General features: G+C 37.1%; 1 protein-coding gene across 1 annotated transcript; it reads right to left on the minus strand.

Moving 5' to 3' along the window:
- Window positions 1-12,287: 12,287 nt before the first annotated feature.
- LOC591453 (lysophospholipase D GDPD1) lies at window positions 12,288-24,136 on the minus strand. Its single transcript, XM_030991609.1, has 9 exons — window positions 23,902-24,136; window positions 19,458-19,500; window positions 18,708-18,843; window positions 17,869-17,914; window positions 17,139-17,263; window positions 16,363-16,452; window positions 15,091-15,227; window positions 14,037-14,145; window positions 12,288-13,226 (listed from the first exon to the last, which is right to left on the minus strand). Exons 1-9 carry the CDS (start codon window positions 24,041-24,043, stop codon window positions 13,068-13,070), a joined length of 987 nt encoding a protein of 328 aa, XP_030847469.1. The 5' UTR covers window positions 24,044-24,136; the 3' UTR covers window positions 12,288-13,067.
- Between the last annotated feature and the right edge of the window lie 25 nt (window positions 24,137-24,161).

Below are 24,161 nucleotides of genomic sequence, written 5' to 3' on the forward strand. Positions count from 1 at the left end.
TGGGCCCATATAGGACACAGATGAAAAGAGGAAATTGGTACCATGTGGGGCCCATATAGGAGCCAGATAAAAACATGATCTTGGTACCATGTGGGGCCCATATTGAACCCAGATGAAAAAGCAATATTGATACCATGTGTGGCCCATAAGGGGCCCAAATGAATATCTAATCTTGATACCACGTGGGGCCCATATTGGACCCAGATGAAAAGAGGACATTGATACCATGTGGAGCCCATAAGGGGCCCAGATGAATATCTGATCTAGATACCACGTGGGGCCCATATTGGACCCAGATGAAAAGAGGACATTGATACCATGTGGAGCCCATAAGGGGCCCAGATGAATATCTGATGTTGATACCACGTGGGGCCCATATTGGACCCAGATGAATAGAGGACATTGATACCATGTGGGGCCCATAAGGGGCCCAGATGAATATCTGATCTTGATACCACGTGGGGCCCATATTGGACCCAGATGAATAGAGGACATTGATACCATGTGGGGCCCATAAGGGGCCCAGATGAATATCTGATCTTGATACCACGTGGGGCCCATATTGGACCCAGATGAAAAGAAGACATTGATACCATGTGGAGCCCATAAGGGGCCCAGATGAATATCTGATGTTGATACCACGTGGGGCCCATATTGGACCCAGATGGAAAGAGGACATTGGTACCATGTGGGGCCCATATAGGACCCAGATAAAAACACAATCTTGAAACCACATGGGGCCCATATAGGACCCAGATGAAAACACAATCTTGATACCACGTGGGACCCACATAGGACCCAGATGTAAAAACCAACATGGCCCACATGGTACCCATTTGGGGACCCGGGTGCAAACGGTATATGGGCCCCATATGGGCTATATGGGATCCAAATGGGCCCCATATGTGCATCACAGCTGGGGCCCATATTGCATCCCAGATACGCCCAGATAAATCCCATATGGGCCCCAGATACTTTGCTATCTGGGCTAGGCCTATTTAAAAAAAAAAAAAAAAAATTCTAGTTCAATAACTAAGTTTTCATGCATTGATTTGATGCAAGAACTGTAACATAATAGACCCTAGATTGTGATTATTTCTGACCATGAATTTCGATAATCATTTTTCAAAGTAAAATTTTCACAGGAAAATCAAACAGTCTTTTAAAAACGAAGACATTAGAGTCTAGTAATACTTTTACTTATTCTAAGCTCAGGTTTCGTAAATCTATTCACGAAACTATATTGAAATCGCGGCAATAATGATGCAAACCAACAGATAACAATTTCAAAGTGTCAAATCTCTTCGACTCGAATTCAACTCACACACTTTCAACTGCAACTCAGCTCACTGATCTCACACACACTAAACAGTGGCAATGCACTGTCAGTTACGGTGATTTTGTCTGATTTTCTTTACTTTGAAGAAATGATTATCAAAATTACGTAAACATGGCGAGAACATCACAAAATAGGCTTTAATTTCATACCTCTATTTATGGAAACTTTATAATATTGCAGCAATCGTGAATTCGTGATGGAAATTGATTGCAGTTTTGCGATGTTTAGTGGTTCATGGTCTAGACTCACACACTTTCAACTGCAACTCAGCTCATCTCACACACACTACACAGTGGCAATGCACTGTCAGTTACGGTGATTTTGTCTGATTTTCTTTACTTTGAAGAAATGATTATCAAAATTACGTAAACATGGCGAGAACATCACAAAATAGGCTATAATTTCATACCTCTATTTATGGAAACTTTATAATATTGCAGCAATCGTGAATTCGTGATGGAAATTGATTGCAGTTTCGCGATGTTTAGTGGTTCATGGTCTAGATTCAGCTTCTACCGAAACAAAATCGACCGCCAAAAACTCGAGCCCTACGCTCCGTCTCGATCTCGCAACTGCGAAAATGTACGTGTTTTGGCGTACTTGCGTGCGACATGGTAAGCCAGGTAAGGTATGGAATATGGTTCGAGTTTTTTTACGACCGATTTTTGTGTATACAATTTTATACGGATAGTCATCGGTCGTGTGTCAATGTTGAATATCCATGAGGTATCTCTGTCGTCACGCATATCCTGCATTATGCATGTCGCGTCTGTTTTCGCCCTGGACGTCGACACGGAGGAGGACCTCGGGCGGAGTATAGCCAATTCCACAGAGTAGACTCTCCCGCGGACGATGGCACCGGTCACCGGGACCCCGAGGGGAGGGTTCAGGAGGAGATAGCTGCACCAACTTGGGTCGGCGATCTCATTAAAAAACAATAGAATACAAAGGCTGGCGGAGACGTCATGCCCCCCCGCGGAGCCTTAGCGTATTATTATTATAGATATCTGACTGGGCGTGCCGTTCTCCTACAATTTAAGGGGCAAGCCCCGGTAGGCACATCATTCACAGGTCACCATCTCCCAGCCAGGAAATACCCACACTAAATTCTACTAAGCAAAGAAGGCCTACATAAAAAATTAAAAAAATCAGTACCTGTCCAAAAAGGGTCTTTAAATATATTAAGAAAATATATAATACCCGACTGGGCGTGCCGTTCTCCTACAATTTAAGGGGCAAGCCCTGGTAGGCACATCATTCACAGGTCATCATCTCCCAGCCAGGAACTACCTACACTAAATTCTACTTAGCCACGAGGGCCTACACAAAACAAAAGAAACAAGTCCAAACAGGGTCTTTAAATATATTAAGAAAAATATATAATACCTGACTGGGCGTGCCGTTCTCCTACAATTTAAGGGGCAAGCCCCGGTAGGCACATCATTCACAGGTCACCATCTCCCAGCCAGGAATTACCTACACTTAATTCTACTAAGCCAAGAAGGCCTACATAAAAAAATCCAAAAAAAATCAGTACCTGTCCAAACAGGGTCTTTAAATATATTAAGAAAAATATATAATACCTGACTGGGCGTGCCGTTCTCCTACAATTTAAGGGACAAGCCCCGGTAGGCACATCATTCACAGGTCACCATCTCCCAGCCAGGAATTACAAATACTACATTCTACTAAGGCTCAAGGGCCTACAGAAGGAAGATTAAAAAAAAAAATCAGTTCCTGTCCAAACAGGGTCTTTCAATTAATTACGAAATATATATAATATCTGACTGGGCGTGCCGTTCTCCTACAATTTAAGGGGTAAGCCCCGGTAGGCACATCATTCACAGGTCACCATCTTCCAGCCAGGAACTACCTACACTAAATTCTACTAAGCCACGAGGGCCTACAGGAAATTAAGAAACAAATCATTACCTGTCCAAACAGGGTCTTTAAATATATTAAGAAAAATATGTAATACCTGACTGGGCGTGCCGTTCTCCTACAATTTAAGGGGCAAGCCCCGGTAGGCACATCATTCACAGGTCACCATCTCCCAGCCAGGAATTACCTACACTAAATTCTACTTAGCCACGAGGGCCTACACAAAACAAAAGAAACAAGTCCAAACAGGGTCTTTAAATATATTAAGAAAAATATGTAATACCCGACTGGGCGTGCCGTTCTCCTACAATTTAAGGGGCAAGCCCCGGTAGGCACATCATTCACAGGTCACCATCTCCCAGCCAGGAATTACCTACACTAAATTCTACTTAGCCACGAGGGCCTACACAAAACAAAAGAAACAAGTCCAAACAGGGTCTTTAAATATATTAAGAAAAATATGTAATACCCGACTGGGCGTGCCGTTCTCCTACAATTTAAGGGGCAAGCCCCGGTAGGCACATCATTCACAGGTCACCATCTCCCAGCCAGGAATTACCTACACTTAATTCTACTAAGCCAAGAAGGCCTACATAAAAAAATCAAAAAAAAATCAGTACCTGTCCAAACAGGGTCTTTAAATATATTAAGAAAAATATATAATACCTGACTGGGCGTGCCGTTCTCCTACAATTTAAGGGACAAGCCCCGGTAGGCACATCATTCACAGGTCACCATCTCCCAGCCAGGAATTACAAATACTACATTCTACTAAGGCTCAAGGGCCTACAGAAGGAAGATTTTTAAAAAAAAATCAGTTCCTGTCCAAACAGGGTCTTTCAATTAATTACGAAATATATATAATATCTGACTGGGCGTGCCGTTCTCCTACAATTTAAGGGGCAAGCCCCGGTAGGCACATCATTCACAGGTCACCATCTCCCAGCCAGGAACTACCTACACTAAATTCTACTAAGCAAAGAAGGCCTACATAAAAAATCAAAAAAAATCAGTACCTGTCCAAACAGGGTCTTTAAATACATTAAGAAAAAATATATAATACCCGACTGGGCGTGTCGTTCTCCTACAATTCAAGGGGCAAGCCCCGGTAGGCACATCATTCACAGGTCACCATCTCCCAGCCAGGAATTACCTACACTAAATTCTACTCAGCCACGAGGGCCTACACAAAACAAAAGAAACAAGTCCAAACAGGGTCTTTAAATATATTAAGAAAAATATATAATACCTGACTGGCGTGCCGTTCTCCTACAATTTAAGGGGCAATCCCCGGTAGGCACATCATTCACAGGTCACTATCTCCCAGCCAGGAAATACCTACACTAAATTCTACTAAGCCACGAGGGCCTACAGAAGTAAAGAAACAAATCAGTACCTGTCCAAACAGGGTCTTTAAATACATTAAGAAAAAATATATAATACCCGACTGGGCGTGCCGTTCTCCTACAATTAAAGGGGCAAGCCCCAGTAAGCACATCATACACAGGTCATCATCTCCCAGCCAGGAATTACCTACACTAAATTCTACTAAGCCACGAGGGCCTACAGAAAAGGAAAAAAATCAGTACCTGTCCAAACAGGGTCTTTAAATACATTAAGAAAAAATATATAATACCCGACTGGGCGTGCCGTTCTGGGGCAAGCCCCGGTAAGCACATCATTCACAGGTCACCATCTCCCAGTCAGGAACTACCTACAATAAATTCTACTAAGCCAAGAAGGCCTACATAAAAAATCAAAAAAATCAGTACCTGTCCAAACAGGGTCTTTAAATACATTAAGAAAAAATATATAATACCCGACTGGGCGTGCCGTTCCCCTACAATTTAAGGGGCAAGCCCCGGTAGGCACATCATTCACAGGTCACCATCTCCCAGCCAGGAATTACCTACACTAAATTCTACTGAGCCACGAGGGCCTACGGAAAAAAAAAATCAGTACCTGTCCAAAAAGGGTCTTTAAATATATTAAGAAAAATATATAATACCTGACTGGGCGTGCCGTTCTCCTACAATTTAAGGGGCAAGCCCCGGTAGGCACAACATTCACAGGTCACCATCTCCCAGCCAGGAATTACCTACACTAAATTCTACTAAGCCACGAGGGCCTACAGGAAAAAAGAAACAAATTAGTACCTGTCTAAAGAGGGTCTTTAAATATATTAAGAAAAAATATATAATACCTGACTGGGCGTGCCGTTCTCTTATATACAATTAAAGGGGCAAGACCCGGTAGGCACATCATTCACAGGTCACCATCTCCCAGCCAGAAACTACCTACACTTAATTCTACTTAGCCACGAGGGCCTACAGAAAAAAAAGAAACAAATCAGTACCTGTCCAAACAGGGTCTTTAAATATATTAAGAAAAATATATAATACCTGACTGGGCGTGCCGTTCTCCCACAATTTAAGGGACAAGCCCCGGTAGGCACATCATTCACAGGTCACCATCTCCCAGCCAGGAATTACAAATACTACATTCTACTAAGGCTCAAGGGCCTACAGAAGGAAGATTTAAAAAAAAAAATCAGTTCCTGTCCAAACATGGGTCTTTCAATTAATTACGAAATATATATAATATCTGACTGGGCGTGCCGTTCTCCTACAATTTAAGGGGCAAGCCCCGGTAGGCACATCATTCACAGGTCACTATCTCCCAGCCAGGAAATACCCACACTAAATTCTACTAAGCAAAGAAGGCCTACATAAAAAATTAAAAAAATCAGTACCTGTCCAAAAAGGGTCTTTAAATATATTAAGAAAATATATAATACACGACTGGGCGTGCCGTTCTCCTACAATTTAAGGGGCAAGCCCTGGTAAGCACATCATTCACAGGTCATCATCTCCCAGCCAGGAACTACCTACACTAAATTCTACTTAGCCACGAGGGCCTACACAAAACAAAAGAAACAAGTCCAAACAGGGTCTTTAAATATATTAAGAAAAATATATAATACCTGACTGGGCGTGCCGTTCTCCTACAATTTAAGGGGCAAAGCCCGATAGGCACACCATTCACAGGTCACCATCTCCCAGTAAGGAACTACCTACTCTAAATTCTACTAAGCCAAGAAAGCCTACATAAAACATTTAAAAAATCAGTACCTGCCCAAACAGGGTCTTTAAATACATTAAGAAAAAATATATAATACCCGACTGGGCGTGCCGTTCTCCTACAATTTAAGGGGCAAGGCCCGGTAGGCACATCATTCACAGGTCACCATCTCCCAGCCAGGAATTACCTACACTAAATTCTACTGAGCCACGAGGGCCTACACAAAACAAAAGAAACAAGTCCAAACAGGGTCTTTAAATACATTAAGAAAAATATATAATACCCGACTGGGCGTGCCGTTCTCCTACAATTTAAGGGGCAAGCCCCGGTAGGCACATCATTCACAGGTCACCATCTCCCAGCCAGGAATTACCTACACTAAATTATACCAAGAATTAATTCAATCCATATTATATGCATGTATACATAATTTGAATAGCAAACATGGATATGTATATTTAATTTTTAGTTATTTATTCAGTCTTCTTTAAAATACAGGGTAGTCCCTGTAGGCAAGTGACAAAGTACATGCTAACAATTACACTATATTTACAAAGTATGATGATTACGGATACGGATTCACATGAAATTAAAAATAAACTGAATGCCACTAACAAAATAAGAAAAGCAATCTCTTAGGATATAGAACAATAGCAAAAACGCACCCAGGTAAATGTACAGAGGTGGCCCCAGTGTAGTGTAGACCTATGGTCGGATTCCTAAAATGGCACCAACTTTTTGGCGCCGGAATCGTTGAAGAACTTAAGTAATCACAAAGAAATTATACACGATTATCTCCATATATAAACAGGCTGACATGATGACATCACATTCCAATTGTATCAATATTGACTAAGATACACGCAATCAACCATCATTTTTGAAATTGTGCACCCAAGCACAAAATATTCCACTCACACGTTTACGAGGCTATATTATCTATCAGATAAATTTACAAGTTTCAAAATAATATACATACCAGGAAATGGCAATCGTACTCAAGATAATTGAATGTAAATCACTCTGATACAAACCCTCGTTATACAAACATATTCCGGTAGATATTAGATGATAAATCCCGTAGATAAGACAGAGCTAAAGGAGATGACGTTCACTAACTGAAAACTGTGCAAGCCAAGGTCGAAGATCAGTGAAGATTGCCGTTTAATACCACGTGATAATGAGAGACGCTCCTATTGAACTTGACCACTGGACTAGATAAGAATCAATTGATAACCTGTCATCTTAACCAGTAGCTTAACATTCTATTCTGATCTTGATTGTCCATCGTGAGCTCTATGAAATACGGCTTTGTCATGTAAGAGGAAGTCATTGTCCCAGTCTGCTCTGGTATGTTTGTATCCTTCGATCCCCATCTCAAATGAATTGACCGAACACCCTAACCTGGAACATACCGAAGCAGTAGTAACAACAATCGGAATAAAAAGAAAACTCTTTGAAACGATTGTTATGCAAATGTTCTTAATCGGTGCCCAGTCTTTTGATAATATCTTTTCAGAATGAATGTTTGCTTCTAACAGCAAATATAGCTAGGGCAAGTCCACGGTTAGAAATCATCTCTTTTCCTCTCTTAAAGACAACTTCATAGAAATGTTTTTTGTTGTACTGTTCTTCTTTCGTCTGAAGTCCTTGTCAAGCCAACTCATCGGCAACGTAATCTTTATGTGTAAATTGAAGTTTCATGTTCTTCTTTTCTCTCTCTCTCTCTCTCTCTCTCTTTTTTTCCTATTCCTCTCTACCATTAGCTTCTTTTTTTTACCTTCTTTCCCTCCATCGCTATCTTTCCCCTCTTTTTTTTTTAGGTCCCCCAAAATAAGGACGAGGGCCATGGCCAATTCGCCCCCCCCCCCCGAATCCGCTATACTGACTTATACCTGTAAATTTGTGTACGCTTTATGCATAGCTTGTGCTGGGGGTGGGGTTTCCATCCCATCCAACACAGAGCCATTACTCTCTTTCTGTCCCTCCCTCTCTCTCTCTCTCTCTCTTCTTGTCCTCTCTTCTTCTCTTGTACCTGCTTTTCTCCTCTTTTCTTCTGTCACTCTCTTTCACCATTCTCCCCCCTTTTCAAAGGCAGCCAAAAAGGGGTGGGGGTAGGACCGGGGCCGAATCCCCCCCCCCCCCCCCCCCCCACCTGGATCCACCACTGGTTTGGACGAAGAGTAAACACAATCCTTGCAAGAAACAAGGATAGAGATAGAGAGTACACAGAGCAAACAGGTGGTCTTGCTTATTACACATGAATGGCTTTATACAAATACAAACATGTTCAAAACATTCTCCTAACTATTCTGTTCAATTTTTGGTAAAAGGTTTTAAGTAGATATAGAAATATCTCCATTTTCTCATTATTTTGATCAATTTTGCTGAAAGGCTTACAAATAAACATAAATTTCATTGACATTTTATTCATTTAGCGACAAGAAGCAACACACGAGATCACATACATATTTTCTTTCAAAATACATCTTCTAAATGCTTTAAGGGCTACCTATTACAACAAAATTTGTACCAAAATAACATGATCATAAAAATCAAAGTTCTCTTAAAAATACAAATATTATCTTGCAGCTCATGTAAAGCCCTTTGCTTTGCCTGGAAAATATCTTCTTCTGCATGCACAAGCCTTCTATGCATCTAATAGACATTGCACTATTTATCTAATTTTTCTATAAAAACAGACTTTATAAAGATATCATTATTTTAACATGGTTTAACATATCATTGTAAGTGGATTGCACATACATTTTTCTGAATAAAACACATGATTGCAGCTTTTTAACAATATTATCATCTAGTGTTACAAACAGACATTCCATTTACAATTATCTACAAAATTCAAATATTTGGAAATAAGCATTTGACTATTTTGTTGTTGTTTTCTCTCAATGTCCAATATGTATTTACGATTTTTACCATTTTACTTTTTTGTTAGTAGCATCACAAACTTCCTTAACTGTAATTCTAATTTTCCCACATACCTCTTGATAAATTAAATTAACATGATTTTTCAAAGTATTTAAATAATTTAGTGGATTTCAATAATCAATTATTAATTTACACAACGGGTTTTGACTCGTAACTAATAATGCCAATAATGCCGATACTGACTACCAACAATGCATTTTTTATGCATGGAAAACATGTACATAAAGAAGGGGTAGCTCACATAATGAATCATTCAAGTGAGCTCCTATTAATTTGAAAACTCTTAAAGTAAATGATTTCAGGCTCAAGGCACTTGTTTCTGCGTAAATAGGCAATTTTCTAATTGTGGCTGTACTGGGCTTGGGGGCTACTATTAGAATAGAATTAGAATAGGAGGCCTCCGATCTAAACATGACACATGAGATAAATGTAAGTAAACTGGTGCCTGGCTGGAATGATCCCCAGGGAGTGAAGAACATGTGTATACATTATGTGCAGGCGAGCCTGAATTTGATGACCGAGGTATAGTATAATATCCGTATTAAAGGTACTATGTCCCTTTTGCAGCCAACCTCTAATTCTGTAGGACTTTGCAGGAATTATGAATATGTCATGTTTGTCCTATCTGTGAAATTTAAACGTTAGCCGTGTCCTCATATTCAAATTATGCAAGGAAACCCGTTTACTTGCTATACTTCACTGTCAGACACTATTGAGTGACTGAATGGCTTTTTTCTTCTTTGGTAATAACATACATGAAAAGAGTTGTAAAGGGTACATGAGCATTTGTCTACATCAATAACCCACTTCTTGTGATGGCCAAAATTAAACTGATTGAATCTTTGCACAGCATAAAACATATGACCATTCGGTACAATTGTCTGAAAATCAAGACTATTACTTATTGGCTCTATAGCCCCTAAGTCGATTTGACAACTAATAGTCGTTATTTTCCCACTTGAAGACATTTTCAAGCCCCACCTTTTTTAGGGAAGTTCGAAGTTAGTATTATCTTTCAAATGCAGTTGGAAATTAACTTTTTCATTTTTTTGGGGCCTGCAAATGGGACATAGTACCTTTAAGTGCTATATGAACACAGAATGTTATTATTATTATTAGAAATGTCTACACTTTGAAACATACAACCCTACAACAAATGCAAATATGGTGCTTGAGGCAATCCAGGGGGTGTAATATAAAGACCTGCAGGTACATCATATATCTAAAAGCTTTGATAGAATACCCCAGCTTTCATTTTATACAACACCTGAGAGATACCCTGAGAGAGGCTACTCTAGATAAAATGCCTAGCGGTAGAGCATGTAATGGGCACCACAAAGTAGATCTATTCATAAACCACAGAATTTGAACCATGCTGTAGTTTTTCAGTGAACTTCAATCCAGCAGGAACAAGGGTTGACAGATATCCATCACGACTGTAAGCTGGCCTAAATATTTTCTGAAAATAGCAATCTCAGCTTAATATTTCTCCTTATAATGAATATACTATTGCAAAATAAACTTAAATTCATGATTAATTGTTGCATTTCTACAAATTAAATACATGTACAATCTAAGGATGCTCAATGGGTATTTAAAATAGAATCACTAATTTCATGATCATTGCATATGGCACATTTTCAATATCACTATGGCTTATTATCAATAAAACACAATTACATTATCTTCTTTCCAAAAATATTAGAGCATGATCACACTTTATCTTACTTACACACAAAATGTAGGAATCTAAATCGAAAATCGAAAGTAAAAGAAATCTGTAAGTAAATCTCATAAATATGTTAATGAGTGAATTAAAGGGAAAGTCCACCCCCAAAATAAGTTTGTTTCGATAGAGGCAGAATAATAAGAAAATCAGGTGAGTGAAAGTTTGAGCAAATTCTGAATGAAAATAAGAAAGTTATGAATTATTGAAGTTGTGATCAATCAAATACAAATTGGCAACTCTGTGACTTATTATACGAGCTCTCCTTCATTTGCTTTGTGCATAATATTCCATAAAATCATGTTTTCTTCGTTATTGATGACGGAATATATATTTGTTCCTTGCAGGGGGAGTATAGAAACATATTTGCAATTATTATATTTAGGGTGCATGCATGGTTGAAATTTTTCTTGAGGGAAAATGAAAATTTTAGAATTTTTTAGTACTGAGCAAATGGAAGTTGAGCTCGCATGATACGTCATAGAGTTGCCAATTTGTGTTTGATTGATCACAACTTCAAAAATCCTAACTTCCTTATTTTTAATCGGAATTTGCTCAAACTTTCACTGACTTGTTTCTCTCATTTTTCTACTCCTATTAAAACTAACTTAATTTCAGGGTGGACTTCCCCTTTAATAGAATTTCCATCAATACCAGCAATCTAAAAATGAATTCTTTTGCACCTGAAGTACAAAACTGCTCACTTCAATTCAGTGTAAATCATTAAGACATACCACAGAAGCCTTTGTATACTATTGCATAATTATTCCTCACTAGCACCTAATATCTGCATAACAAAAAAGCTATTCAAAAATATATATTTAGGGTGACACACATACATGTATAGCATCATGCTGCTCTTGCTAAATATGTTATAAAATATATTAAAAATGACCATATTTAGGGCCAAAAACAAAGTTATACCTGCAATCAATGTAATGATAACCATACTTGATTATCCAAGGACCAGAATTTGTTTGGGCTATTTTACTACCAGAATAAAGTAGTGACGAAAAATGTGCTGTAAAATTTCTAAAACTATCTCACTATTTTTCATGAAGTGTTCAATTCACAGAGACTTATTTCTTTTCTCAAATATGATCCTCTATACCATCGGTTAATCATAATCATCATAATTAGAGCATTAAAACACAAAAGGTTCTCTTCGACCTTTAACCCTGTTAAACTTATATTATATTCATCTTTGAATTGTCTAGCAAGCCTAACCCAAACCATAACCTCTTTTTGCACTTGAAGAGAAATATCCCTTTCTTTGGCTCTACAATCATTGTACATTGACATTGGTACATGAAAATATGATCCTCTATACCATTGGTATCATTTTCATAATTAAAGCATTGAACACAAAAGGTTCTCTTTGACCTTTAACCCTGTTAAACTTATATTATCTTCATCTTTGAATTGTCTAGCAAGCCTAACCCAAACCATGACCTCTTTTTGCACTTGAAGAGAAATATGCCTTTCTTTGGCTCTACAATCACAGTACATTAACATTGGTACATGAAAATATGATCCTCTATACCATTGGTATCATTTTCATAATTAAAGCATTGAACTCAAAAGGTTCTCTTTGACCTTTAACCCTGTTAAACTTATATTACATTCATCTCTGAATTGTCCAGCAAGCCTATCCCAAACAATAACCCTTTTCTTTGGCTTTATATCATAGTACTTTAACACTGGTACATGAAAATATGGTCCTCTTTACCATTGTATCATTTTCATAATTAAAGCATTAAAACACAAAAGGTGCTCCGTGACCTTTGACACCCTTTAGCTTTTAATCCATCCACATTCAATTAACCACAACTACAGGAATTTTTTTATGCACATTATGGGTCCTTGAACTGTATAACTTTTCAATATCATTTTATAATCAAACCGTCAAAATATAAACTGTATGCCGTGACCTTTAACCCTGCTTAGTCCAAACCTCACCCATCTTTGAATACAGATTTTCTTCACAATCAAGTATTAGAACAACTCACGCAGAGGGTATGTCCATGGACCGTAGCCTCAGGAATCAGCTGCAGTAGTGATATACAGTTCATGACCCTTAACCTTTGACCTTTAATGTCTATTCTCTAGTAAAGGGTCACTAGAGGTAGAGAATCCTTTGGCATCGCAGAAGTCCTTCAGTTTGGATGGATAATCGGTCATGATGCCATCGACACCGAGGGAGATAGCGCGGGACCACTCCCTCTCACTATTCAGCACCCATAAATATATCTGCACCAAAAAAAAATTAAAAAGAGATTAATAGAGTTTCGTCGTTAAATCAGAGCCATGAACAACATCTAAACTGCATGAATGGATCTCTGATTTAGGTTCTTATTCACAATTTCATTGTGATTTTGCTAGACAGGCAAATACTCTATGTTAAAGAGAATGTATACAATTATATACACTTAAAATATTGTACCAAACCATATTATTATGTTCATGAAAATGTATGATAAAAAAAAAAAGATGCAGAAACCAATAAATCTAATCAAATCAAATCAAATCAATGTCCACTTCTGGTATAGAGTTGACAAGTAATTCATGATTTCTCTTTCTTTTTATTCCTGTGTGGGAGAGTTTCATAGGAGCGACGTCATATGAAAGGGACTGCTCTAAAAATGCCCTCATACTCCAAATTTAACATGAAAAAACATTGACAATTTTTATCATAGTACTCAACTTCATCTTCACATAATGTTATGTTGATTCATCCTTTAGATTTTATTGTATTTGTAGTTTTATTTCCAAAATTACAAAGGTGGCATAAAATGTATTTCCCAAACTGTGATTTCTCTCTCTCTCTCTCTCTCTCTCTCTCTCTCTCTCTCTTCTCTTTCTCTCTCTCTCTCTCTTTCTCTCTCTAGTGATCAAGTTCTATTCACACTGTGCCATTCGATAATATTTTCAAATTTGACTTTGCACTTTGACAGAAAGCATATAGAAAGCTTTCTAAAGTACTGACCAATTTGTTTTATGAAACCATCATATACTTTGAAATTATTTGAGTCAGAAAATATAATTTTTAGTGTTTAATACCTTAATACCCCTCCTCTGAAGATGGCGAAACAGAAAAGGACGGATGAAGAGAAAATCGTAGAGCCTCAATGCTGTTTTCATTGCAGTGCTGGAATTCTGTGTCCATTCCCTGTACACAAAATAAACAAATGAATGAATATATAAATAAATAATTGAATACATAAGCAAATAAACAAACTGATATTCAGGAGGTGTATTACTGAATGATTTTTCGTAATAAATCATGAATGTACCAATAATCTTACATTTTTGGTACTCTCTGTACTCTTTACCAGTTTATACTATGTGGTATAGTTTGCTTTTGTAAACTTTTGGTGAAAAAATATACTGTTTAAATAAATGTTAAGAATATGAATGCATGGCCTGATACTGATGAGTCTACCCTGGTAATGAAGACCCTGCTTCTACTACTCATGATAATAATAAAGAAGAATAATAAAAATGATAATAATAATAATAATAATAATGATAATAATAATAATAATAATAATGATGATAATGATGATGATAATAATAATTATAATAATACTACTAATAATATTAAAAATAGTAATATTTATAATAACATTTATGATATTATTAATGATCATTATGATGACCATGGTAGTGATATTGATGATCCTCCTCCTCCTCCTCCTTATCATCTTCATCAATATCATCCTCATCGTCATCATCACCATAATCATCGTTGTCACCAACATCATCATCATCCTCATTATCATCATCATCATCATCATCAACAACATATCATCATTATCATCGACATCATCATCACCATCATCAAGATCATCATCATCATCATCATCATTATCAACATCATCATCATCATCATTATCAACATCATCATCATCATTATCAACATCATCATCATCCTCAACATCATCATCATCATCATCATCATCATCATCAACATCATCATCAACATCATCATCATCATCATCAACATCATCATCAACATCATCATCATCATCATCATCATCATCATCATCATCATCAACATCAACATCATCATCAACATCATCATCCTCATTATGATTTGTCATGATCTTCTTACAAGTCTTTTACGAGTGTCCCTGTAGGTATCTCCAGGTAAGATTCCTTGAGAGGCACAAACGGTAGTAGACCAGAATAGGTGAGCAGGAACAGCTTGAAGATACTCGTCAGACCAAAGAGAAGAGGGATTTCTGGAGCCTTTGGGTAATAAATAAGTTTAAATAAATAATAATGAATTAAAATAATTACCTTACTATTTAAAAAAAAAAAATAATAATAATTAAATTCTTAGCCACATGTGCATAGAAGCATCATTACAATAGAGGTTTTTTTTTATATTATTGTGAAATGTTAATATCTAATCAAGAAAAGTCGTGGAAAATACATGTATATGTCAATTAAATGTAACAAAAATAGCAAACCTTACTGAAAACCACAGACCCTGAAATTTGGAAAAACATATATATGCCTAGGACAAAGTTTAGACATACCGGTAGTCACAACTTTTCATGAAATGCTTTGCTTATGTTTACCTAACAATAAAAGATTTTATTCTAAAATAGTGCAAAAATGCAAATGCAATTAATTCTAAATATATCGGTGGCAATAAACTGTGCATAAAACTAACATCTGTTATTCCATATAGTATTAAGCTAAGGATTGACAGGACACTTTAATTAAGATGAGATTTTTTTTGTTGCACAATGACCGGGGAGAATACCTTGGAAGTTTGACAAATACAACCTTTTAAATGCTGTAATCGTTTGATTATGTTTTTACTTCAATGTAAACCAACTGCAATTACATAAGACAACAGTGTTCAGTGGTGCGTGACCTAGAACCATGACCTAGAAACATTAAAGGGATCCGGTAACTCTGTCTTAGATCCTTTAGAAATAATCCTTGATTTAGCTCATGCTGCAATGATAATTATCACCTTTAGGTCAGTCAGGAACTCCATGACTTTTACAAGCCGATCGCCTGTCTGATTATCAAGATGTTAAGAATTGGAATTACAAATTTTGAAAAACGTTCGCCGAACGGTTTTCATAGCACTATAGTCTATTGGGGAAACCATGTATGGTAAAACCGGTCACTGAAAGGGGCTTTTTTTAGGGCTTCAATATTACACCATATCACAGACACTGGTAACATGTAGGACCATGTACCTCAGATTTAACATTGGTAAACGATCCCTTTAAGGAGTAAAGAAATTCTACTTGATATCAATCATATTGAGGGTGAAGTAATCTTACCGCATTGATTTATTTGATATGAAGTTCAATTAAGTCATTTTTTTGAAACCCACTGTATGAATCGTATAATGGTTTACCTTTTTATGTACTTTATCACCAATCTTGCTGTCAAAGTTGCCTACAACAGTAATGGTCTCCCTCTTGTATTCTTTGATGAGATCCAACACCTTGGGAGAGAGAAAAAAAAGACAAAATATATCTCTTTGAGCATGTTAATGTTAAAGGGAAAAATAAACAGGATAGCAGCTAAGAAAAGTTAAAGAAATGTATAAATGTTCTCTTTACTATGCACAATTTCCTTTGAAGTACTTACATGAAAATCTTGTTTATTAATGTTCCAAATTTTCTAGAGTTAGTGTGATAGCTTTTTCTTTCTCTTTACATCTCATCTAGCCTTTACCATTCCTTTACTGCATTCTCACACATTCCTCTGTTATCTCCCTCTTTCAACAATTCTCCCTCTCTCTACCCCTCTTTCTTTCTTTCTATCTCTCTCTCTCTCTCTCTCTCTCTCACTCTCTCTCTTCATTTTTAATGCATTGTGTGCTCTTACCATAATTTATAAATTCATTGATTGTTCCCCCTCTGACTTCTATCTTCTCCCCCCCCCCCCCTCCTCTTTCTCTCTTCATATGTATGTCTGTAGCTCTATATTCTCCAATCTGTTGTTCTATCCACCACCCCTTTTTCTCCCCCTCTCTCTTTATCTCTCTCTTTGTCCCTCTCTCTCTCTCTTTCTTTTTTTTCTTTCTTCCTCTCTCTTTCTCTCTTTCTACCTACCTTTCTCTCTCTCTCTCTCTCTCTCTCTCTCTCTCTCTCTCTCTCTCTCTCTCTTATAAAACATTGTGCTTACCCCATTTATCAGTTCCTCATCATTCCTCTTGATATCAAGGTTGATGGGGAAGTCTTTAAACTCTTTAAACACCTCACTCAGGAGGGGAATATGTCGGTCTGAAGACTCTGATGTACACATGCCTCCTGTATTATCAAAGGAAAGAGATGGGTGAGGGTTTGTGAGGGAGAGGAGAGTTAGTCAAGTGTTACAGTTGACTCGCTGGTTTCTGAATCTGTTGGATCCTATTTTCAAACCGAGCCATGCGTTTTGGAAGGTGACATTAAAGGGATTGGGTAACTTTGCCTCAGATTCTTAAAAAAAACCTGGATTTAGCTCATGCTGCAATCATAATTATAAACCTTTTATAGGTCTTTTACAAGCCAATTGCCAGTATATTGGGAAAAATGAGTATGGTAAAACCGGTCACTCAAAGATTTTTTACTTTTTGAGGCACTTCATGATCATTTTGAAGTGCAATTTTTTAGGGCTTCATTATTACACCATATATTACAGACACTGAGGCATGATGCACTGATGCCATGCATCTCAGATTTAACATTGTTACACGATGCCTTTAAAGATTGGTCCCAGTTGTAATTACTATCCTATTAATCCATGTCTGACAATTTACACACATTTTGGAATGAGCAAGGGGTGGGAGTAATTGCTGTATAACACATGCTTGAACTTCAACGTTACGTTTCTGTAACAATTCATCTGTTTGATGCAAGTAATGACAACATCTTACCATTAGTAAACGTTACAGCCAGTGGACAGCACATGGTCGGCAAATCCTAAAATTAGACAACATAATGACGATACTGTTACATTTGTTGCATTGAATGTATCAACCAAGGTTGTAAAGTTGTAATCTAAACTCCTCAATTGCTACAATTCAAGTTTGAGCCATTGATATCTCGTCTTTCAATGTACTATCATGACTTAATTTGATACCATAATAAAGCCTGTTTCTTTCCCTTTACAATAATGTTTTAATAATATTTAATCATGGATTGTACAATACACCTGAAAATGGGGCCAAGCCAAAAGGAAATGTTGTAAAATGCATTGTTATAGTTAACAGTAAATTCTTTATTTGTTTCAAGAGTGGATTGTGTTCTGAGCGGGGGTGGGGGGGGGGGGGGGGGTTATTCACAAATGCAATGATGTTTTCTTCTTTTGTTTGGAAGATGAAATGTGCCTTAAATGATGTTGAGGTCTGGCAATGCTTACTCTTACGGAATGGCCATCTCAATGTCATTCGAAACTTCACTGATCTGAGTCTTCTTTTGCATCAAAAATTACATTTAAAATTTAAACAAACTTTATTCAAGAGGCCCTTGTTTTTCTTGTTTTCCTGCTTTTTATTAAAACTACCTACATTTATACACCAGGGCCCGTCTTACAAAGAGTTGATATCAATCGGAACTATGTACATAAGATATATTGAGTAGGAGACTGCAAACGTGCGATTGAATGGAGGACTTGCGATTGATTTGATTTGGATCAATCGTAAACTCTTTGTAAGATGGGGCCCAGGGTGGACTTTTCTTTAAAATCTACTCTTATTTGACATGTATAAATTACCTCATAATTGGTGTCCTGTATAAGAGCGTCTCCCCCGGATGCCCTTGATAGGTGATCATCGTGAGACACCACTATCTGTTTATCCTTGGTGATCTGACAATCCAACTCCAGCATCTCCATCCCAATACTCCTTGCACTGGCAGATATGGAAATCAATCAATAACACCAGTAATAATGATAATAACAGTCAAACTGTCTATATAGCAACCGCCCAAAGGAAACATAAAAAGTGGTCTTTGTAGACAGGTTCCTTTATTACATGTTTCAATGAGAAACCATTTTCAAAGGAAACAAAAAATGTGGTCTTTGTAGACAGGTGGTCAATAAAGCAGGTTTGACTGTACTATTAATAATAACAATAATAATAATGTTATTAATCATAATAATATCACTACTACTACTACTACTACTACTACTACTACTACTACTATTAATAATAATAATAATACCAACAATTATAATGATAATTATGATGATGACGGATATGATAATTATGATTTTAAAAAAGACAAATGTCAACCCTATATTCTCCCCCCCCCCCCCAAAAAAAAGCAGTTTCATTCACCCTACCAACCTCTCCTTATAATGAAAAACCATGCATATATATATATTCATCTTGGCTAAAGTGTCTGTCATTACACTCACATAAAGCTCCACTACTTATCATCTATTCCACTCAAAATGTATATCTCTTTGAGTGATTTTTATCATTTTTGAATCTTGACCTAATTATGAAATCTGTTTACTCACTGTTTGAATGCTGTGATTGTGTTTTCAAAATTTTCAGCTGCACCTGTGAATGCAATAGAGTAAGAGTGTGCAAGAGAGAGTGAGAGATAGAGAGATAGAGAGAGAGAGAGAGAGAGAGAGAGAGAGAGAGAGAGAGAGAAATTGAGATGTGTTGGTTACAAATACTTTTGTTTTTCTTGAACAAACATTAGACTAGCAGACGGACCTACTGTGTTCGACTACAGACTAGTTCTACTTCTACTAGTACTATTATAGACTCAACTTATGTACTCTAGTCTAAATCTAGTCTAGGAATACTTTTAGTTTAGTTTCAGGTCTGCTTCAAATTAGAAAATATAGATCTAGGCCTAGTCAGGCCCCTGCGCGCCTAGTGCCACCCTCATTCCTTATGGCAAGGCAATGCAGACTGCCGAGCCAAGGCAAGGGCCTTGCCAATAAGCGAGGTCGTAATTGCACACTGCGCCTGCGCCAAAATCAGGAACAAACTTTTCAAATGGTCACATGAACATAAAGAGAGCTGAGAGAGGAACTGTGATTTGTTTGTGTGCTGGCCTTTCCGTTATGAACGATCACATCTGACACATCAGTCACCGAAAATCATTTCTGAATGTCGGAGTTGGTTCTATTACATTTTACTTGGAATCTGAAAATCGGTAAAGTATTATATCAGCATTAAATATAACTTTCATTAAATTCTGTTTTAAATGATATTACTGATTTATTTAGTCAAGCCAATTCATTCACTTATTCAGTCAAGGATCATTGAGTTTTAAATGGTGCCAAACTTGACTAGTTACATAACAATGTAAGAGAGAAAGAGAGGTTATCTCTAAAATGAAATGAAAGAACTCTTGAAAGTAAAATAGCCTTTTAAATTTCTAAAGAAATAAACTCTAATCCATCCCTTGATATTCAAATTGCACTGCTCCTATTGTGTGCCTTTTTCAAACTCTCCCTGATCTATAATGGATTCTTTCTTTATTTGATCTTCAACAGAAACACAATTCTAAGCCCAAAACCTTTTGAAGCGTGACCAGATTCAAAGTATGCTTAAATGGGGGCATTGATGTAGAAAAAACAGGATTAAGATCCCATGCAACGCTTTGAAATGTAAAAGAAGAATAAGAAAAATTAAGTTGAGATTCAACCTTTATGTCTAGATGTTGCATAATGCAATTCGTATTGGTATTATCTTCCATCTCAGAGTTATTTTAATGGTTAATAGTTTAAGCTGTCCAGGTTTTTGAAGATAACGCTTCAATACAAATCGACCAAGCTGTTTATTTCTTTATTCATGGTCTGTTTCTAATGTTTATCTACTTTTATTGCGAGCCCTCGAAAACAAATTTATTATGCATTTCACAGAGGAAAGTTTGCATAGGAGAACTATATATCTCTCTATACAGTGCGTCCCAGAAAAAACGAAACCGATTATTATTAATGTTTTATCATACTTAAGTCACATTTATAATTAATAAATGACACATATTTGGAAAGCTTAGATCCTCCTCTTTCATTTAATGCAACTCATATGATGCATATTTCATGCATGAGTGATTAAAATCATTTTGAAGAGAGGAAACCGAAAAGTCATTTGGCGGGCAGTATCTGAATTTCAAAGAGAAAATCACATTTCTAGAAAGTTGGGTTTCTGCCCTTTCATATGACACCTGAAATTTGCATTATATGAGTTGCATCAAACGAAAGAGGAGGATCTAAGCTTTACATCATTTATCAACTATAATTGTGATTAAGTTAAGATACAACATCGATACTTCTCGGTTTCGTTTTTTCTGGGACACACTGTATATGTATGTATACATACACAAATTATTTATTGTGCTTATTTTGCTTTTTAATGGATCCGTACAATATGGCACAGCTTGAGGGGCCTGGGGGGTCAGAGCCCCAGGATGCTCTCGAGTTTATTTGACTCTCAAGAGAAAGTGTCTCTAAGAGAGAAAGAGAGGTTATTTCTTAAATGAAATTAAAGGACTCTTGAAAGTCAAATAGCCCTTTCATGTCATTTAAATAAACTCTAATCCATCCCTCATTATCTTCCATTTGAAAGTGATTACCGGTATAGAGGTTGTTTATATGGATAATAAAGATAAAGCTGTCCGGGTATTTAAATATAATGCTTCAAAACAAAATGACCCTCGAAAACGAATTTATTATGCATTTCACGGAGGATAGTGTGCGTAAGTGAACTTCAATCGAATTTCACATTCTAAGTGGTTTACTATTCACTCAATTAATGCCCAAAACTATCTAAAACCAAAGGGAATATATTGTTGAGCAATTTAGTAAGGCAGCCAAAAGTTAGGATTTTCTTTCTTTTGTAAGAGCACTCTTTTTTTTCATTCCAATTTTGGAGGGAATTTTAGCAGTGACGCAGCCAGCTGGTGAATAAGCGGGGGGAGGGGGGGCACTTTTTTCACAATTCGTAAGAGGGAGAGGGGGCCGGGCCCGTCGCCCCCGACCCCCGACTTACTGTACACCATGAGGAATATACTCCTCTGTGATCCTCTATGAGAAATTTGATGATTTTAACATGTAAGGGGATCTCGGCGACAAGGAATAAACAGTTTTCTAGTGTTTAGAGTCATATTATTTGATCATATATTGAAGTTACCTGGAGGTGTTAAATGAATATTTGCTGTTATAGTTTATCACTAACATCAAAAGAATCTGACTAAAAACACTATGAAACTGTTTATATTTTCCTCTAGGTGCGAGTCCCCCTTGCATGTTAAGATCATCAAATTTCCAATAGGACGGGACTTACACCACGAGGAATATACTCCTGATTGATTGATTGATTGATTTTTATTCGCCATGCTTCCAACATACAACAATATACTGTACATGTACAAGAATAATCAAAATTAAGTCAGCTTGAACAGGATATCCTTCGAAAGCTCAAGAGCTTATATTTAGTGGGGTCCCGACAGTCATGTACAAAATTAATGAGTTAAAGTAGTAATACATTTACAGACAGATAAGCAAACAAAACTTATGAAAGATAATAATGATGATAATAATAACAACATTAAATGATAGAAATGATAATAAGTATTAAGTACAAGAACAAAAACATTTCATAAAAATTCATCGATCAAATTCAAATTTTTGTTAAAAAAGGGGGAAAAAGGGAGAGGTGTAGGAGAGGGAGAGTTGGAGTGATGACAAAGAGAGAGAAAGAGAGAAAGAAAGAGAGAGAGAAGGAGAGAGAGAGGGGGAGGGAGAGGGAGAGAGAGGGAGAGAGAGGGAGAGAGAGGGAGAGAGAGGGAGAGAGAGAGAGAGAGAGAGAGAGAGAAAGAGATGAAGAGGGGAAGAGACAGCAAAGGGTACCTTATCATTGCAGATGAGGGGAGATGGCAAGAAATATTCAGCAATGCAGAAAATCAAGATAAAAACTATCAAAAGTCATTCACATATAGTTCAATAATGGACTTTTCAAATTCTAAAAATACAATCTATATTGGTATTACATTTTATTAAGAAGATTTATAAAGTAGGGCCTAAGGAAGAGAGCTGCACTGGAAGCGTTTTGTTTTGCATTGGTATTGTTTAAACTTTGATTGAGATCTTAGAGAATAAGTGCTTTGTTGTCTAAGAGGTAAACATTCAAAAGATAGAAAGCACGGCGAACAGCCAGTAAAACATACACTAAACAGTGAAGGACGAACACACTCACAATTTTTCATGTAGCCCTACATGTAGTGTACATTACGCAGAGCGTACAAGTGAACGGGCAAGTTTATGTTCATGTGACCTATGACACGTTGACGTCATACGACTCCAGTGGCTATTTACGAACTCACTTATTGCCATGGGCCCAAGTAGAGTGCTGTCAAACTTGACACGAGTCATTTACCTTTACCGCAAATACTGGAAGAATGCTGAGACAGCAGTCGAGCTTCCAGGACCAGGTCTATCTTCTTGGCTAGCTATCTTCTTGTACTCATTCTCTTTAATAGTCATTCTCATTCTAAACAAGTCAGGGCTCAGGCAGAGGGGCAAGAGGTTGCATCTTGACTGGACAATGTACCACGATTGACTATTGTCAAAAAGTACTAGGCCTAGGCCTATTAGATCTAGGTCTAGACTAGTATTATTTGTTCATGCAAAAGGGCGATTATTAATTTGACTAGACTAGACTCGATCTAGATCTAGGGTCTAGACCCTACTACTAGATGATAGATCTAGGTTATATTGGTCATTTTCTATACCAAGACGTTGTGTATACAGACAGTTTATTTGAAACAGCAATTTGATAAAGTTTACAGGCAATATTTCATCAATCTTCTAAGACTATGTTGGACAATGAAGGACCACGAGCAAGTGCCTGCATGCCCCGCCTCCCTTAATGATTAACTACAGCACAGTACTAATCCCACCCCGGGAGTTTAGGGAACACCTTATCGATGAAGTCACTTACCTCCACGGTGGGCAATGAGCTTAGCATTAAACTTTGATTTCTTCTTTAAATGAATTAAAGTCGGAAATCTGAATAATACGGTAGATACAATGATATATCCGCCAAACAGAGACAACGGTATAGCGTATGCGAGAGTACTCATTTTGAGAAAATATGATTAACGAGAATTTTTTGACGTGTAAACAATGACTTCGCAAATTCAATTTTCGACTGCTAGCTCTAGATCTATCTATACCGGTGAGTCAACGTATAAGCTCGTG

The sequence above is a fragment of the Strongylocentrotus purpuratus genome, unplaced genomic scaffold (assembly GCF_000002235.5).
Source record: "Strongylocentrotus purpuratus isolate Spur 01 unplaced genomic scaffold, Spur_5.0 spur5_scaffold_2, whole genome shotgun sequence".
Taxonomy (NCBI): domain Eukaryota; kingdom Metazoa; phylum Echinodermata; class Echinoidea; order Camarodonta; family Strongylocentrotidae; genus Strongylocentrotus; species Strongylocentrotus purpuratus.

Excerpts from the sequence above, each read along its gene's own strand:
- LOC591453 (XM_030991609.1), bottom strand. The coding sequence starts at position 24,043 with ATGAGTACTCTCGCATACGCTATACCGTTGTCTCTGTTTGGCGGATAT. Across the intron at positions 17,264-17,868 it reads GGCTGTAACGTTTACTAATG|GAGGCATGTGTACATCAGAG; the intron begins GTAAGATGTTGT and ends TTGATAATACAG. Across the intron at positions 16,453-17,138 it reads ATGAGGAACTGATAAATGGG|GTGTTGGATCTCATCAAAGA; the intron begins GTAAGCACAATG and ends CTCTCTCCCAAG.